Below are 20,527 nucleotides of genomic sequence, written 5' to 3' on the forward strand. Positions count from 1 at the left end.
GGTGTGAATGCAGTTCAATCAAGCGAACTGCTTTGTCCTGGATGGTGTCAAGCTTCTTGAGTATTATTGGAGCTGCACTCATTAAGGCAAGTGAAGAGTATTCCATCGCACTCCTGACTTGTGCCTCAGATGGTGGACAGGCTTTGGTGAGTCAGAAGGTGAGTTACTTGCCACAATATTCCCAGCCTCTTGTAGCTACTGTGTTTATGTGGTGAGTCCAGTTGAGTTTCTGGTCAATGGTGATTCGCAGAATGTTGATAGTGGAGGACTCAATGATGGCAAAACAATTAAATATCAAGGGGTGGTTGTTACATTGTCGCTTATTGGAGATGGCCATTGCCTGGCATTTGTGTAGTGGCAAGTAACATTCACATTTGTCAGTCCAAGTCTGGATATTGTCCAGATCTTGTTGCATTTAAACATGGACTGCATCAGTATCTGAAGAGTTGTGAATGGTGCTGAACAATCATTGGCAAACATTCCCAATTCTGACCTTATGATGGAGGGAAGGTCATTGATGAAGCAGCTGAAGATGGTTGGGCCTAGGACACTACCCTGAGGAACTTCTGCAGTGATGTCCTGGAGCTGAGACCATCTTCCTATGTGCCAGGTTTGACTCCAATTTGCCCCCTGATACCTATTGATTTCAGTTTTGCTGGGGGTCCTGATGACACACTCGGTCAAATGCAGCCTTGATGCCAAGGGCTGTCAGTCTCACCTCACCTCTGGAATTCAGCTCTTTTGTCCATGTTTGAACCAAGGCTGTAATGAGTTCAGGAACTGAAAGTCCTTGGCGAAACCGAAGCTGGGTCACTGAGCAGGTGCTGCTTTATAGCATTATTGATGCCACCTTCCATTACTTTCCTGATGATCGAGAGAAGACTGATGCAGTAGTAATTGGCTGGGTTTGATTTGTCTGGCTTTCTCCATATAGGAACTCTGGGCATATTGTTGGGTAGATGCCAGTGTTTTAGCTCTACTGGGAGAGTTTGGCTCGGGGAATGGCAAGTTCCGGTGCAGAAATCTTCAGTACTATTGCCGGAAAGTTGCCAGGGGCCATAGCTTTTACAATCTTCACTACCTCCAACCGTTTCTTTATATCATATGGAGTGAATCAAATTGGCTGAAGACTAATGTCTGTAATGCTGGGGAACCACTGGAGGAGGTTGAGATGGATCATCCATTTGGCACTTCTGGCCAAAGATTGCTGTGAATGCTCAGCACTATCTTTTGCACTATTGTGTTGGACTTTTCCATCATTGAGGATGGGGATATTTGTGGAGCCTCCTCCTCCAGTGAGTTATTTAATTGTCCACCACTATTCACAACTGGCAGGACTGCAGAGCTTAGATTTGATAAGTTGGTTGTGGGATTGCTAAGCTTTAACTATCACTTGCTGCTTATGCTGTGTGGCACACAAGCTTCACCAAATTGACACCTCATTTTTCAGTTTGCCTCGTCCCTGTGCCCGGCATTCACTCCTGCACTCTCCTTTGAACCAGAGCCAATTCCTTGCCTTGATGTTGACGGTAATGATTGAGTAGGGAATTTGCCAAGCCATGAGATTGTTGATTGTACTGGAGTGTAATTCTACTGCTGTTGATCGCCCTCAGCATCTCATGGATGCCCAGTCTTGGGCTGTTAGATCTGTTCAAAGTCAGTCCCATTTAGCACAATGACTGTGTGGCACAACACAATGGAAAGTATTCTCACTGTGAAGGCAAGAATTTGTCTCACTCATACCCATAGTGTTATGGACAGATGGATCTGTACCTGGTAGATTGGTAAGGATGAGGTCATATTTTTCCCTCTTGTTGGTTCCCTCACTACCTGCTGTGGACCCAATCTAGCAATTATATCCTTTAGGGCCCAACTAGCTCAATCTATAATGCTGGCAGTGGACATTGAAATCCCCCACCCAAAGTACATTTTGCACCCTTGCCACCCTCAGCACTTCCTCCAAGTGTTGCTCAACATGGAGGGGTACTGATCCATAAGCCAAGGGCGGACAGTACGTGGTAATCAGCAGGAGGCTTTCTTGTCCATGTTTAACGTGAAGCCATGAGACTTTATGGGGTGTGGAGTCAAATGAACAAAAACAAAATGGGCTTCTTAAGTGACTGATCATTAATAGAAGCCAGAAGTAGGTCACCTACTAATGTCTGGTCAGAGAAGAATTGGTCTTTAGATAGAGTTGAAGCAAATGGCTTGAGCAGGGAAAATGGAAGGTTTGCTCAGTACTGGACTTTCTCGATCTGGGAGTAACTGATAGTGACACTGCATGGCCTAAGTGGAAAGTGCTTTATTCTCCAACACTAAAAATGTTTGCTATTATAGTAAAACCATTCACAAAATACACTGAAAGCAGAAATAGAGCTGACACAGTTTGTTGTCGTATTGACCTTCTGCCACAAGATGTCACTGATAAAATTAGCAAGTAATGTAGTTTTATATTAGAAACCTTGCTAAAGACATCTAGAGATGGTTTGTCAATACTACAGTTTTTAATACCCTTGACTTCTTAAAGTCAACAGTGAATTCCTGAAAGAAATCAGGAAAATGAATTCTCTTCCGAGTTATCAAATGCTTATTCTAGTAACAAATGAGGCCCAAGTATCTACTCTTTACTTCAGATCTTAATTCTTTCACCCACAAGGAACATAGGAACAGGAACAGGCATTTAACTCCTCAAGAAAACGTCAGTTTATACGCAGAAAATGCAGCTGCTCACAATGTGGTCTCCTCTACGTTGGGGAAACAAAGCATAGACTTGGCGACTGCTTCGCGGAACATCTACGTTCTGCTCGCAAAAAAGACCCTGAGCTACCTGTTGACTGCCACTTTAATGCACCACCCTGCTCCCTGGCCAACATCTCTGTCTCTGACTTGCTGCAGTGTTCCAGCAAAGCCCAATGCAAGCTGAAGGAACAGCATCTTATTTTCCACTTGGGGACCCTACAGCCCTCCGGGCTCAATATTGAGTTCAATAATTTTAGGGCCGAAATTCTCCCATGTCCCAGCTCCCTACCCCACACACCAGGCCTTGTTATCACATAGCCTGCCATTACACACCCCCTGTTGTTAGTCACTAACAGTCCCCATTAACAACTATTCACCCTCCCAGCCTGATCGCTAGCAACTCCTTTGTCTGTCCAACTGTCTTTCTCTCTCTTTGGGCTCTATCCTATCGTTTACTCCCTACCTCACCTATCTCCCTATTTTCTGCATATAAACTGAATGTTCCAGCCACCATCAGTTCTGAGGAAGGGTCACCGGACCCTAAACGTTAACTCTGTTTTCTCCTTCACAGATGCTGCCAGACCTGCTGAGCTTTTCCAGCAACTTTGTTTTTGTTCCTGATTTACAGCATCCGCAGTTCTTTTGGTTTTTAGTTAATGATAGGGTCCTGGGTAGTATTGTCAAACACAGACCTCTAAGGATTCAGGTACACAGTTACATCACAGACAGAGTGATAAAGAAGGCATTGGCATGCTTGACTTCATTGCTCAGACCATTGAGTATAGGAATTGGGACGGTGAGGCCACTTTTGGAGTACTGACTACAGTTCTAATTGCCCTGCTATAGGAAGGATATTATTAAATTGGAGAGGGTATAGAAAAGATTGACAAGAAAATTGCCAGGACTGGAGAGTTTGAGTTACAAGGAGAGGCTGATAGGAGGTTGAGGGATGATCTTGTAGAGATTTATAAAATAAGGAGGGACATAGATAAGGTAAATAGCAAAGATCTTTTCCCTAGGATTGGAGAGTTCAAAACTAGATGGCACAATTTTAAGGTGAAAGCAGAAAGATTTAAAAGGTACCTGGGGCCAAATTTTTCACACAGAGGGTGATTCGTATGTGGAATAATCTGCCAGAGGATGTGGTGGATGCAGGTACAGTTACTACATTTAAAATACATTTGGACAGGTACATGACTCACAGAAGCCCTACCGTGCAGAAGACAGCCCATCAAGTCCACACTGACCCTCCGATGAGCATCCCACCCAGTTCCAGCCCCGAGGCTATCCCTATAATCCTGCATTTTGCATGGCTAATCCACCAACCTGCACACTCTGGGCAACTGAGCATGTCCAATCCATCTAACCTACCCATCTTTTGAACTGTGGGAGGAAACCAGAGCATCCTGGAAGAAAACCGTGAAGAGAAAGTGCAAACTCCACACGGACAGTCACCCATGGCTGGAGTCGAACCTGGGTCCCTGGCGCTGTGAGGCAGCAGTGCTAACCACTAAGCCACTGAGCCACGGTGCCACCAAAGAATGAAAAAAAGTTTACGGGGATACGGGCCAAATGGGACTAGTTTAGTTTGGGAAACTTGGTTGGCATAGACAGGTTGGACCAAAGGGTCTGTTTCCATGTTGTATGACTCTGTGACTCCATGAATTCTGTATATGGGCAATGGATAGTTTTTAAAGAAGTATTGAATGACTTACAGCAACTAACAACATCGTGGGTCAACCCACAGCACACGGGCTACAGCAATTCAAGAAGGCAGCTCACCACCATCTTCTCAAGGGCAACAAAAGACAGGCAATAAATGCTGGACAGCCAGAACACCAATGTCCCATGACTGAATAAAAAACGATGCAACGGTCAAAAACTCGAAAGGTCGGTAAACCACAAGTGGTCAAGGAAGTTCAGGATTACATTAGATTAAAATGAAAGGTCTATAAAGTAGCCATAAATAACAGTTATTATGATGATTTAGAACTTTATAGAATACAACAAAAGGATTTCCAGGAATTTAAGGAAAGGGAATAAAGATTATGAATGCATCCGAGCAAAATAATATAAAAGCAGCCTGTAAAAGCTTCTACTGTTATGGAAAGGAAAATGTTTGGCTAAAATGAATGTGGCTCCATTAAAGGCAGAGTCAGGAGAATTTATAATGGGGAATAGAGAAATGACAGAGAAGTTAAGCAATTATTTCATGCGTATTTTCATGGAGGATGATACCAGAAATTGTCCAGAACTAGAGATCCAATGGCTTGACAGGATGACAAGTTGAAGGAAACTAACAGTAATAAGAAGTTTGTACTGAAATTAACAGGGCCAGAAGTTGATAACTCTCCAGGACCTAATGGTCTTTATCCCAGACTATTGAAGTAAGACTTGCAGCATGGTGCATTTCCATTTACTAGAAGCTGCATATATTAATAAACAGGGTCTGATTCTTTTGCAGACAGAAAGAACATGTACATGTACTATGCCTATTTCAAGCCAATAAAATAGGTGACCAATCAGAATCACCCTGCCTGGTTCAAAAATTTAAAAAATCAATACTGTTAACTGTCAATTAGCATAAATGGTACATCCTATATATCAATACTTATATGAATTAGAGTCAACTTGCCAAACTATCAGCACTGTCCTCTTTCATGCAGTATAAATATTTGTTTTCCCCTTGAAATTGTATTCTTGTGAAATGCCCGAAGTGCAAGAGGAAAATCTTCAATAAAATGTGCCTTTTTCAGCAATATTTAAATTCTGTACTACGAAATGACAACTTGAATATAAGTTGTTGTTGATAACCATTTGATTTCCAGGGCACAATCTTAGTTTGTGTAATCTCCCTTTGTAATTTAATCTGTGGAGGTCAAGTTCTTGTTAATCTTGTTAATCTTGCTAATCTTGCTAATCTTGTTAATCCATGCTACATTCCTTCCATGATCAATATAACCTTTCTAAACATGGCGGTCAGAACTTCTCACATTAATCCAGGTATGATATGTTCTTAGGAAGGTTCACTGAACCCAAAATGTTAACTTTGATTTCTCTCCACAGATGTTGCCAGACCTGCTGAGCTTTGCCAGAAATTTCAGTTTGTGGTCCTTTGTTAAGTATGTTTTTTTAACCCCAAGTGCTCTAATCTTGTAGATGTGAAGCTCAGCATTCCTTTCACTTTTCTGATTATTTTGTGTACTTAATCACAACACTTCATGGCCCATGTATCTGAAACCGCAAGTCTCTTCAGATCACCAGTTTTTCACAGTTCTCAATTAAGGAAGGATCCTTTTCTATGTTTTTTAGGCCTAAAGTCAGTGGCCTTGAATATACCATCATTGAGATCAATTTGCAAGTTTTCTGCATTCACTTCAGCTACCAACATTTCTTCATACTATAATGCTTCTACCTATCATGTAAAAAATGCCACTTATTTTTGTGTCATCAGCAAAATTTGTTTGTGAGGCTTTCAAATGCCTTGGCCAAGTCTCTAGATGTGGTAAATAGTTAAGAGTCAAATCCAGACCTTTGCAGGACATTGCTAGTCATATCCTATCATAAAAGCACCTGTGATTCATCACTTCTCTTTGTAACCTGCTGCTCAGTTGATTTTCCAACCAGGTCAATAATTTGGCTTTAATTCTATAAGCTTCAACTTTACTTAACATCTCTTATAAAAGACTTTACCAAATGCCTTCTGAAATCCATTTAACTAACATTCATAGACATTTCACTGCCCATTACTTTAGTCACTTCATCAAAATGACTTATTTGCATTTATATATCATAATCTGTAAGCTAATTTTAACTTCAAACATCTATGTACACTGAGACTCAGTCATTTATCCCTTTTAGGTGAAATCCCCTTCTTGTTTGAATATTTAAAGTGACCACTAGCATTTTAAAACCACAACTTGTAAACTCGTGGTCAGCACTGCAAGCAGTTACTAAGTTGTTCAAATACTCTAAAATAGAACTTCTCCCACAAAATGAATATGTAACCATCTACTTGCATATCCCTACAACCAATCACCACACTACATCATCCCCAATGTCAACAATGTGACCACTTCATGTTTTAACTGAGGAGTATTTGGCTGCATCAAAGTGATCTGTTGGAGTCAGTGCATTCATCAACACAGACAGATTGGAAACTACCAAAACATTTATCATCACAATGACATGGGAAAGAGAGACTATTCCAATAAATATGATACTTATTTTCATTTAAGACCTGTTGAGGGCATTTCCCAGAGTTCAGGACACTTGCCAGTGCAGAAAGCAGTGAACTTCAGGGGCATTTTTGGGAATCTGTAAACATCAGGTTGCCAAACCTCAACAATAGCCATGTTTTTATAGCTGATACGTCACTTCCTTCTAACAAGTGTTTAGCACAGAATCCTTGTTGAGGTTTTTGACATTCAAGTAAATTTATTTCCTATAGCATTACTTCTCAACTTCTTTTAATGTTTAATTATCATTGTGCAATAATCCATCGTCAGCACACTTGATACAGCATTTGTATCAACAGTAGCACAACTATATTTTATATGTTTAATTATTCCTTTAAAAAGTTATTGAAAAAGTATCTGTTTATTTCTTCATCTTACCTTCTTAGTTCTTTATTGGTCACTACATCCATTTCATAAATCCAACTACTTCCATCTTGCTTCTTAATATGTACCACCAACAGACCCTCATATAAAACCATGTCATCAGGTGCAAAGATCACAGGGATATCCAGCTTTCCTTTTGGGGGAAGTAACAGACCTATTCATGTGAACAACAGATACAGTCTTAGCATATATTGTTAAGAAATTTCACATTCTATAGACCAGAAGTATATAACTCACCTACAGTAATTTCAGATTTTCCAAATCTAATTTTAAATACAATGCTGTAAATGATTTTGTAGAACATGACGCTGACTGAAAGAAAAATGACAAATCAGGAGATGAATCTGTTGATATACAATTTAGTGCTGAGAGAAATTACATAATGGCATGAATTTGTGGATCTGCCATATAAATTTGCAAAGCTGTTAAATAGCTCGGTGTTCTTTTTATATGTCTTGTGGTTTTGTGGCAAAACGGGAATACTGTTAAAATAACTCTGAACACTATTCCAACTGATTGTTTTTTACGTCCAGGAAGATTAATATCCCATGGAAAACACTAGGATGAAAAGTTCTGAAGGACAAATGGGTCAAAGGCAATACATTATAAAGTATGCTGTGTTCAATTGCACAAAACAGGTCTCAATTTCATTTTCATTAGGCTTTGGATAACCCATGCCTTAAATAAACAAGCCACTGTAGTTTTGTGGTTAAGAAAATAGCATAATATTTGTTTAACATATCGATTAAACAACAGGATTCCATGAGATGCATACCATATATTCAAGAGCAAGTTAATTTAATGAAATTTTCATTCTCTTAGATCCAACAGCTGCTCATTAAAATTCTCCCAAAACAATCAAATTCTGAGTGGTGATTGTTAGTATCTCTGATAATTTTTTTTCCCAAACTTATCACAAACCAGAAGAATATTTCATCTTCACTTTTGCTATAATTGTTAACATATGCTTTGAAAATCTCCATTATTCACTCACTTCTTTTCATTGAACAGTTTCAGCCTTTGCAAATACAGTTTACCAGAAATTCAAAAGTTCACACTATTGAAGAAATTACAGGGATTTCAAGTTTTGCAAGGATGATTGTGATTCTCTTGACTGAGTGAGATCTTAGAACATGGAGAATATCAATTTGGGTATTGTAGGTCTTGGGGAACTGCAGGTTAAGCAGGTATGCATGGGCTCCCGTGGTGAGGATTGTGATGGTGATGGTGGGGGTTGGAGGAAGGATACATAGTTGGTGGCTTAGGGGAGAGCATTCATGGAGGAGGTTTGGTGGGCAGCATGGAGGCTGGGTCGTATGAGAAATAGTGCTGCGGAATAGTGAGAGTACAAGATGGGGCCAGAGGGACATCGGCATTTGTGAATTCTGGGCTTGAATTCAGAAATCTTGGGAGGGAGCAAAGCTGGAGATGCTGGATCTAACAACATGAAGAATTGCAGTTCACAAATCACTAAATTACATTTCAGTTACATGTGATTTGTAGAGTTGATTTTCCCACGCACAGTCTGCAGTAGTTCTGATTGCTTTGGGGAAAACTCATGTTGAAATAGTGTTACAAACATAATATAATCTGCTTAAAGTATTTCCCCCTGCTTCAAGCCTAGGAATAGAACACTGCTGGTCAGTCCTTGCCCAATTCAAAGTCTGATGAGGTTGTGTAAGTACCTTATAAAAGCTGCTGGATGACAATTTCTGTATCAGGGCATTGATGTTTAGACAGCATGTAGTTAGAAACCCAAAAAGTCAATGTTATTAAAGCATGAAAAGAATACAAGAATAAAAAGAATAAAAGAATCAAATCAGTAAGTGAACTATTAATTCTAACGTTTCACCTTCGTTATCACTCTCAATCTGTACCATCAAGACATTCACACACGTCTTCCAATCTCAGCTATGATGAGAGGCTGGATAATCTCAGGTTCTTTTCTTTGGAGAAGAGAAGATTGAGGTGTATAAGATTTTGAAGGACATGGATAGGGTGAATACAAAAGAGCTGTTCCTACTAGGTGGTGAGTCAATATCAAGGGACATAATTTTAAAGTGAAAGGCAGGAGGTTTAGAGGTAATTTAAGGAAGACCTCCTGGCCTGGACATCCCAAGGTTTGGGCATGTGGCAACTTGAGATGTATGTATTCTGCTACTAACCGCCATTGGCCTTGTACTAATTACGCTAAAACCTCTGGCTCTTCAGTACTCCACTGGGATTAGCTGTGGACGGCATCAGCAGGCACAATCCCAACATGGCAAGTGGGATCACATCATTGAGCATTCAAGGACAGTGAGTGGTTAGGAAAAATGAGTTGGAGAAGAAAGATTTATGTTGAATGATAACTAGCACTTTAAACAATTGCAGCATGCCAGCACTTCAATGGATGTGTGCACTACAACACAGTCTCTATTTCTACAGTTTTTCATCTAGTTTTCACCTGTGCTGAATTTCAAGCTGTGTAAAATTATTTTTTTAAAAACACAATTATAATGTTTATTAAAAATAGATTAATTTGTACCGCCTTTGAGGGAACTGAGGGAAATAAACAAGTGCCAAATACATGGAGAGGGAAGTAGTTAGTGAGATGTTATGTATCAGGGTAGATTTAAGTCATTTTCCTGAGCAAGGTTTTCTGGTTACTTTATGAAGATTTAATTATCAGGTGAGTAATATCTAAAATACAGTAAAATTCAGAAGTTGTTCCATAAAAGAGCAGAGAGATTGTGATCAATGATTGCTGTCAAATGAAATGGTTTAAATATTTTGATGTCAAATGGCTCAATAGAAAACTCAAGGCAAGAAAAATGATTTTTTTTCTCCCAAGAGCAAGGATAGTTCCACAACAGATGACAGGAAAAGAGAGAGATTGTATCTGTTGAGATTTTCTACCTTATTTGACAGCAGTTTCTAGTTCACAAAATACAAGAAAAAAGACAACAAGACCCCTGATAATTTGGTTTATGGCAAATGCTTCAATGTGACCATGAAGGAAGGCTTTAAATGCATACCTTCAAAAGGAAATTTTTGCAACAGCACTCACAGCTGTTGACATAAGTATACGTACAAATCACAGCACATTGTGGTTTTATTCGAAAGGTTATGCCTGTCTACTTATGTAGAGAAAGGGAGAGAGAATCTGGGAAATGAGGCAAGCAATCTGAGAAACACCACGACAACAAATCGTAAACTATGTATGTCATACAAAAGAATAATGAAAAGAGACAGAGATGATTAGAGTGGGAAAAAGAAACAGGTAAAGTGTTTTAAATCTCATCCCTAACCACCCCTGACTCTCATCCCAGAGCCACTGCCACCTTTGCAGCCAAACCAAATCTGTACAGAGCAAAGTTAGTTTGGATGCTTGAATGGTGTGTGTCACTCACCAGAACCATAGAGATAAGGCTGGAGAGTGAAGACCAAAACCTTGTTCCATGGCTGGAGATCAGGACGGATAGTTTGCTCAATGTGTAGATGCACCAAAGTCATAATTCTTTGTGTAAAGGGTGGGATAAGAGCAACAGACAGATATGCTGTATGGTGCAGGGGCCCAGTAAACCTATTTTACATTGTTCCCTAATGAGTAATCCCATTTATTCTGCAACAATTACATTTATTACTTATTCCCGAAGGCACTCTTCATTATGTTGCTGCTGCATTTTGCAACATTTTCAATGGTTATTCTTCTGCTGTTGTTCTGGTGTTTCCTCAATTGCACTTTTTAGCAATGTGCTGGCATTGGTTTTTGTGGAGCTCTGACTGCTGTTGTTTTTATTTTTCTTCTCTTTACCTTCATTTCTAAAATACTGACTATATCTGCATAGGAGATCTTCCCTCTAGGGGCTTCGATTCTCATAGGCCCTGACACACACACAACTCCATTTTCACCTCCAGCCCAAGATTCACAAATAGTATTGCCATGCTAGATAGTTATTTCAGCTCGGCTTGCCCAATGGAAACAACTAATTCCTGTGTCAATTCTATGTTTTCTCCCCTCGTCCAGTCTCCTCCCACCCACATCTGTTACTTTTCCAATACAATCAACCACTTGAATAGTTTATCGCTTTCTGACCCTTATGGTATTCTCTACACAATAAATATCCATAACCTCCACAGCTTCATCCTACTAAAGATCTAGGAACTCTTGGTTTCTTTTTTAAACTGAGGCCCAACCAGATTCCATACAGTACTGCCCTTCACCACTCGAACAAGCATATTCTTATAATGAACAACTTTCCCTTGGATTCCACTCACTTTCTCCAAATTAAAGGTGTTGCTTCGTGAACCCATACAATTTCTAGCTATATCAGACAAAAACAAAAAAGCAAATATTGGAAATCCAAAAATAAAATGTAAAATAGAGGTCTGGTAACATGTATCCTAGCTACGACTTCTTCTTGTGAGCTATGTGGGACATTTTTCATTCCAGTCCCTTTTAGCTCCATTCCTCATTTTTTTTTTCAATGCATTAATTATTATATCTGAGCTGTTTCTTGCTTTTACCTGAACCAAAAAATGTTGTCAATTCCACTTGCAATTTCAATTTTTCCCTCTTCTCTTTCAAAAAAAAGGTGGAATAAGCTGGCCACAGTGATCATTCCTTTCCCCAGAACTCAGCTGAAATTCTTTGTGGTGGCTAAAATGGTGAAATGCTTGATAACTGATGTTGTCTTTCCACAGTGAGTTGGCCTTCTGGGATAGCTAAGATGAGAAGAAATATGGGCAACATTCCAGAGTTTCAAAGTATCCATTTCAGGAGTGTACTAACTGGCGATGACTATCGTCAAGATGTTAGCAACACCTGTGTTAAACTAGAATTCTACAACAGTAGGAAAATTGGAGGAAATTTTAAGGAAAACTATGACAGATGTAAACGAAAGACCCATGAAATCTCAACCTTTGTATAAATCTTTAAAATAATATGCAGGCCAAGTGCTGATCCTTCCAATTTCTGATAAATATTCACATGAAGTCTTTTGGGGTGTAAGTCAAATAGGGGTGGAAGGAACAATTTAAGATTGAGTGCAGTTGTTAGTATCCCTGTTCTTTTGTATTTATGTAGTGTAATTCTTTCATTTTAATTATAAAACTTGTGACATTTTTAGTAATTATATGGATTTTCAGAGGTAAAAATGTAAATATCACTGGTTTCTACTGAATTCACAACAGTACTAAAAAGCAATATTATTCTCCTGCTAAAGGAGTTTCACAACATGGCTTAAGAGATTTAGTTCTGAATTTGTGTTTGACAGGCGTGGGTTAATTAAACATCAAATTAGATTAAATGTCTGGTCCAACCCAGTTTTTCCGTCCTGAAATATGACATGCAGCACAAAAACTCATCAAACCACGTCTTTCCAACACTTGTTTTGCATCTGGACTTCCGAGTACTTAATTACTGCATGACTGTCAAGAACAGTTTTAAGTTTGTTTTTGATTTCTGATTCCTCGTCTGTTCCAGATACAATAATTTTTCAACTGGTTTTGAAATTTTCTTTCACCAGTTTTCTTTTTCCAAAAAACCCCCAGAAATAATCTCTGATGATATTGGTATACTAACATACAAAATATTATGTTAAATCAGTTTTCCACTCTCTTAACAAAGGAATTAAACCATTACATTATATTTGTGTTCATTTGCTAATATACTACAGCATAATTTCCAGTTTTAAGACTGGTAATATTCCCTTTTTCACCCATGAACTGATTGCCTTTTAATGACTTTCATAATGTTGGGATTTTATAGGCACAGGACTGTCTTTCCACGTGAAGCTCCCGTTACAACACAACAATTTTTTTTTCTTTTTTCTGTTGGATAGGCTAGTTTCCTTCTTGAAAATAGGTTCAAAAACATTCAGGCAAAACTCCAGCAAAATCAAGTTTGATGTACTGACAACTGTGCCTCGGCGGCTGAAAACTCTGTGTATTGCCAGGACCTGATTTCTCAACTTTCAAGTAGCCAACATTTCAGGGGAGGTAGCTGTCTTTGATGCATGACAGCATGGACTTTAATGATTGGAAGGAGATTTTAACAAATTCTTCAGAATGGCAACAGCTGATCCATAAAGCTGTACCGTGTGTTCTGTCACAAAGACTTAATAATGAATCAGCCTGCCTCCAGAGAAGGAAAGAAAAAGAAAGAAAATCCTGCAGGCAGTGTCCCACTACCTCATGAGAGATGCTGTCCTTTGTGCTCAAAGATGAGTGGATTACCAAATGTTCTATTCAGTCAGATGAAGACACATGAAGCAGAGGTGAGCCACCTTGAATGGATATCATTCTCAAACATGAGACAGCCAATATCGACAACTACCTTGCATAACAAGCCAAGATGTCCATCCTTTGCAATGTCAATTTATCCCAAACATTTAATGCTCATATCCTACTTGCAATGAATCCCACTCAAATATTATTTCTTTCCTCATCAGTTTGCACTGCATATTACCTTTTCTTCAAATTCAAGATCTTTTGGTTTTGTTTTCCAATTTATCCACAGCCTCCCTATCCCACCTTAAACAACTCATCCAGTCCTTTAGCAGCAAGGATTTGACTCTTAATTCTGGAACTTCTATGCCACCTTCTAAGGCTCATCAAATTTTCTCTTTGAACATTTTTATGCCGTTCCAGTGACTCAACAGCTTTGCTCGATGACATTTTTTACTTTGCCGAAAGTATCTAGTGACTTACAGATATTACACGTTAAACTGACTTCTTAAACACCATATGAATGCACTGTAGCAACCCACGTGTTTATATAACTTTGATTATGATAAATGCTATCACTGTTCATTTTCACTAAAATGTGTTATGGAGAACAGAGTTTATGGATGCTTTTCATATATTAGTTAGCATCTGGTGTGTTTCATAATTGCATATTACAATGTCTTAATATACTAAACTTTCTCATTTCTAATGGCTATCCTGAGCTGATCGTCAGATGATATGAAATTTTATATAATTTTTAAACATGGGCCAACAGTCATTTCTCCCACTCCCATCGCAATGAGAGATTCCCTCAATTCAGCAATAGGCCCAATCTTCCACTCCCCCCAAAAAATGGTCCATGCAAGAATGTGTTGTCAGGTATTCCACAGTCATGACATTGTAATTTATACCTAACACCTGCAAAACAAAATGTAGGTACTCCAATATTACTGTAATTTCATTTTTGGCAACTCAAAATGTGTTTTATTATAGCCTGACAATTCAGTTAAAAACAATCCATTGCTCCGACGTTCCTCAGTAAGACATGCAATCTAAATCATAGTTTGACAACCAATAGATTAAAAGAATGAAATGCACATGCAGTATTATCACTTTACAAGCAGGATTTTATCATTCCAAAACAGTATTAAGTTTAGTTTCTGGAAAACCTTTTAAAGTCTTTTTTTAATTGATACTGTTGCAAGTGAGAGGTTTTATAAAGATGATTGTCTTTTAAGATACCTCTTTTAATTCAAAGTAAAATGGAGTGGAGAGGGACATACAACTTTCCATTAGTTCTACCTCACGATAAGCCTTTGTGACCTGGTTGCTATTAAGTCTGGGGTCCAAGGGCAGGTCCTAGTGAAAGTCAAGTAGCAGTTTTCAAACCTGGAGATAAAAAAAGGAACAGCTGGTTTTAATGTCCGTAAGCTTACAGTCAAATTCCCAAACGTAGTATGGTTGGGAGTAAAATTTGCTGTATTGAGCCTTGATGCCGGAAGTCAGTTTGGGAACTGTCAGAAGACTGAGGAAAATGATTTTAAACAGAAACTGAGAATAAGTAAATTGGGAAAGGCACTCTTTTCAGAATCTAGAAACCACTATGGACTGTTTTCAGTAAAGATTACCATGTGCGTTAGAGGGTGTGCTGTAACATAAACGTCATGTGGGTTCTTCTGTCATGTTAGGGAGTTAATGGGGATACATCTTCTGCAGTTTAGTGTATTCGTTGCTTAATAAGTAGTGTTTAGTCAATGTTGATTTTAGGATGTCACAGTAAAATGTGAAATCTTGTTGCGTAATCTTTTGCATTGGTCACTGGGAATTTAAATCTCTTATGTTTTTGATCTCTGAATGTGGGGCTTTTGCAGGTTATGAATATAGAGGCCAGAAAAGAGTATAAAAGAATTTACCAGTTTAAGTACATCTGATTTCACATCTATTATTCTTATCTGCTAAAACATGGAAACAAATTATTACTCTTAGAGAAAATGCTGATGGTAGCTGATGGCAGAATCTCCCTCCAGAAGGTTAATATTATGAAACAATATTAATGAGTATTAATGGAGGATGTTTAACTCAATAAAGTTAATTTGAAATGTGGTTGTGTGGACTGTAATTAAGTTATTCATTAAAGATGCTGAATTTCTATTAAGAAATGACCTAGCTGGCTTTAAGGATTGTAACTTTCCCATTTCGGTTTAAGTGTTTTGTCGAGTGAGATTCATGGTGTCTGGTCAACCATGGCTTGCAGCAACTCTCAAGCAATCTTCTGCTCTTCACTTCATTACTAATGCACCTAGACTCTTCGGTGCCCAGCATGCGGATTTTACATGGCAGGAAAGACAGAAGTGCCTGCCACTGCGCACACATTCTATCATTTATACCACTGCCACCAGTTGTCAACACCAGCTGCATATGACTTTGGTTGCTGCAAGTCAGGAATTCCCCCCTCACACTGTGGTACTTGATCATTATCACTGAGGGCTTAGCCCATAAAGGAAAGCTTGCAGCCTGTTTTGTAGACAAGGACCTGGAAATGCTGATCAAATGGGTGGTGCAGAGATGGGCAGTGCTTTTTTTTTCAGCTGGCATTGCAGGAGACCTGGCCACCAGACACAGCCATAATGGATCCAGACAACAGCCCAGGTCAGTGCTTTGTCCAAAGGTCAAAAGAAATATCCAGCAGTGCAGAAAGAATGTCAATGATCTTTTGTACTGTACAAGGGTCAGTGCCTTCATTTTCTGTCTGCTACCTTACACAAAGCCATCATTGTGCCACTGCACAAGGCAACTCACTAAGGCTCATAAGTTACAACTCTCACAATTGCTCCACTCATGACTGCCCAGCAGCTCTCACCAACCTCCTCCTCCAAATTAAAAACAGTTCCAGGTCTCTGCACTTACTGGGAACATATGGAGGCTGAACTGGGAAATTTGCTGACTCTGAAATTGGCTAGTTAGGTGGTAGTGAAGAGAATGGCAGTCAATTGCAGGATGAGATCAATGGTTGGAATGGGCGGAGAAATGGCAAATGGAATTACTGAGAAGTGAGATGTTATGCATCGGGGAGGGCAAACACAGCAAGGGAACATGAAGTAAACAGAAGGGTATTGAGAGGGATGAAATAAATGATCTATCTTGAAGTACATGTTCACAGTTCCTTGAAGGCAGCAGGACAAGTAGATGAGGTACGAAAAAAGGCAAAAGGGATCATTTCCTTCAAGGTACCGAATATAAAAGCAGGAATGTAAAACATGATATTAGTTAGGCCACAGCTGGAGTTTTGTGCACAGTTCTGGTCATCACCTTACAGGAAGAACATAACTATTCTAGACAGAGAATAGAGGAAACTTACAAGAAAGTTACCAGGATTTGAAAATTGCAGCTCTGATTAAAGATAGGATAGGCTAGGGTTACTTTCATCAGAACAGAGGAGGCTGAGGAGAGACTTATTGAAGATGCACAAAACATTGAGGATACAGAAGACAGGTAAGACCTGTCTCCTGTAGCAGAGAGATCAATACCAGGAGGCACAGATTTAAGATGACTGGCAGAAGGATTAGAGGGGTCATGAGGAAAAAACATTTTAAGCAGAGAGCAGTCAGTGCCTAGAATCCAATGCCCAGTTTGGTGGTTGAGGGAGAAACCCTCAACTTACTTAAAAGGAACCTAGATCTGCTCCTTAAGTGCTGTAACCTGCAAGACTATAGATCAGATACAAGAAAATGGGATTAAAATGGGCAGCTAACTTGTTCAGCTCATGCAAACACAATGGATGGAATCACATGATGAATGGGAAGATAATAAACAAATGTAAAGAATTTGTGAATGAGCTAGAAAGCAAGTTCGGGAGTTTTTGACTAGTTACTGGCATAGCCTTAAAGTTGTTAAAATGTCTAAAGAAGGTTTTATTCAACAGAAGAAATTAACAGTTTGCCCAGGAAGAGGCTTTGTCAACCCTGCACCTTCTGGTAATGAACTGAATGCTTAAATCATGGGAATGAACTGAAAGATTAAAGTTATCCTCTTTAATTGCAGGCTTAGGACAATTCTGACACATGACTGGTTACAGTCATAGAGTCATAGAGATGTACAGCACGGAAACAGACTCTTCGGTTCAACTTGTTGATGCCGACCAGATATCCTAAATGAATCTGGTCCCATTTGCCAGCATTTGACCCATATCCCTCTAAACCCTTCCCATTCGTGTACATGTCCAGATGCCTTTTAAATTGTAATTGTAATTGTACCAGCCTCCATTACTTCCACTGCAGCTCATTCCATACATGCACCATCCTCTGTGTGAGAAAGCTGTCCCTTAGGTCCCTTTTAAATCTTTGTCCTCTCACACATAAACCTATGCCCTCTACATCTGGACTCCCTTACCCTGGGGAAAAGACCTTGGGCTGTTCACCATTTCCATGCCCCTCATGATTTTATAAATCTCTATAAGGTCATTCCCCAGCCTCCAAAGCTCCAAAGAAAATGACCCCAGCCTATTCAACCTCTCCCCATAACTCAAACCCTCCAAGCATGGCAACATCTTTGAAAGGGCTCAGCAAAGATGTGCAAGTTTAATAACATCTTTCCTAAGCTGGGAGACCAGAAGTGAACCCAGCATTCCAAAAGCAGCCTAACCAATGTCCTTTATAGCCCCAACATGACCTCCCAACTCCTTTACCCTTGAGACTTCCTTTTCAGACTTGGAAACTAAAACATCTAGAAAAGAGAATGGAGATCAGCTATTAACACTGGAAAACAGTGGTTGAAACACTGGTGAAAGCTGAAAACATTTGAAAAGATTGTTCTTGCCAAGGTTAACCCATCTAAAACAAACGTACAATTTTCTAACCCAGCACATAGGAAGGCTATAAAAACTATGTGGAATGAGAAAGGAGATTTGCTGTGATGGGTGATGGAAAATGAAACCATCATTGGGAAAATGAACTTTCATCTTCAAGAGACTTCAAAGTTCTAAAACTCATGCAACTGAACTCTAAATCCCAAATGTCATATGCAGCTGGTTATTACTAAATTACAAGACAAAATGTTTTATAGAGAAATATGACAGAAGAAGAGAGAATATTTCTTAAACTGTAATTAGTAACTTAACTTTTAAGGTATTAGAAATGTTATACATTAATAATGCTGTAGCAAGTTGTCATGTGGTAATTTTTCAGTTTTATGAGTGAGGCGTTATGAGCACAGGTCTTATCGCTAGCTATTTAGCAGTACTTTTTTAAATTCAAAGTAAAATGGATTTGTGGAGCATGTCATGTACACTCCTACTAGTTTTACCCACGATAAACCCCATTGTTGCTATGGGGTTTCAGGAAATCCTGTTGAAAATCATTTGCCAGTTTTCACACCAAAGCACAAAGAAAGGAATCACTTGCCTTGATGTGGGCATGCTTACGAGCTCACAGGTCGTCAGATTCAGAACCCTGGAGGTGAGAGTGAGATGGTTCAGGGATTCTGAGAAGTGTGAAATAAATTACTTTTGAGGGATGTTATGACTCAGTGAAATGTGCAGAGGCAAGCCATATGGGAGCTGGGACTAATTTTAGAATACTTCTTGTTAAGATTACAATTCTGCAGTGAAGTGCAAATAATGCATAAACACAGTGTGGGATTTTAGTCATGTGAAGAAGGTGGGCGGGAGGCGGGGTCATCTTTTCAGCAATCTCTGTGTTAGTTGCCTAATGTTTAGATAATGTTGAGTTTGCTTGCTAGAATAATATCCAAGTACCTTGCTACAAGGTAAAGTCACTGCATCCTATGCAGACCATAGAGCAGCTCATTAGACAGAGAGCACTGGTAATGGTTTAACCTGAGGATCACCACGCCTCAGATAAAGGGAGAGGTTGAGAAGGAATGAACTTCATGTTGACCTCAATCAATGCACGAGATGAGCCCAGACTGTTGGTATCGCAAACCAGCCATCCTGCCAACTAAGCTCACCAACACCCCGCTAAATGGAATACAAGGAGAACTAGCCAATTGGATATAGAACTTGCTCAAAGGTGGAAGACAGAGGTGGTGGCAGATTGCTTTTCAGACTTGAGGCCTATGACCAGTGGTGTGCCACAAGGATCGATGTTGGGTTCACTGGTTTTTGTCATTTATATAAATGATTTGAATGTGAACACAGGAGGTATGGTTAGTAAGTTTGCAGACGACACCAAAATTGGAGGTATAGTGGACAACAAAGAAGGTTACTCAGCGTACAACAGGATCTTGATCAGATGGGCCAATGGGTGGCAGATAGAGTTTAAATTTGAGGTGCTGCATTTTGGAAAGGCAAATGAGGGTAGGACTTGTACACTTAACGGTAAAGTCCTGGGGAATGTTACTGAACAAAGAAACCTTAGAATGCAGGTTCATAGTTCCTTAAAAGTAGAGTCACAGGTGGACAAGATAGTGAAGAAGTCGTTTGGTGTGCTTGTCTTTATTGGTCAGTGCATTGAGTAGAGGACATTGGTTAGGCCACTTTTGGAATTCTACATGCAACTCTGGTCTCCCTGCTGTAGGAAGGACGTTGTGAAACTGGAAAGGGTTCAGAAAAGATTTACAAGGATATTGTTAGGGTTGGAGGGTTTAAGCTAAACGGAGAGTTTGACTAGGCTGGAGCTATTTCCCCTGAAGCATTGGAGGCTGAGGGGTGACCTTATAGAGATTTATAAAATCATGAGGGACATGGATATGGTGAATAGACTTGGTCTTTTCCCTGGGGTAGGGGAGTCTAAAACTAGAGGGTATAGGCATAAGGTGAGAGGGGAAAGATTTAAAAGGGACCTAACAGGCAACTTTTTCACACAGAGGGTGGTGCGTGTATGTAGTCAGCTGCCAGAGGAAGTGGTGGAGGCAGGTACAATTACAACATTTAAAAGGCATCTGCACGGGCATATGAGTAGGAAGGTTTTAGAGGGATATGGGCCAAATGCTGGCAAATG

The 20,527-nt window shown here is 39.5% G+C and overlaps 1 protein-coding gene across 1 annotated transcript in view; it reads right to left on the reverse strand.

Annotated features, from left to right (window-relative positions):
- LOC109927725 (cilia and flagella-associated protein 47-like) overlaps positions 1 to 20,527 on the reverse strand; it is a 413,667-nt gene that overhangs the window by 31,172 nt on the left and 361,968 nt on the right. Inside the window, exon 58 of the mRNA XM_048603110.1 lies at positions 7,356 to 7,515. Within this exon, the coding sequence (XP_048459067.1) occupies positions 7,356 to 7,515 (160 nt within the window). The remainder of the gene's footprint in view (positions 1 to 7,355; positions 7,516 to 20,527) is intronic.

This window comes from Rhincodon typus, chromosome 11 (genome assembly GCF_021869965.1).
Source record: "Rhincodon typus isolate 14 chromosome 11, sRhiTyp1.1, whole genome shotgun sequence".
NCBI lineage: Eukaryota > Metazoa > Chordata > Chondrichthyes > Orectolobiformes > Rhincodontidae > Rhincodon > Rhincodon typus.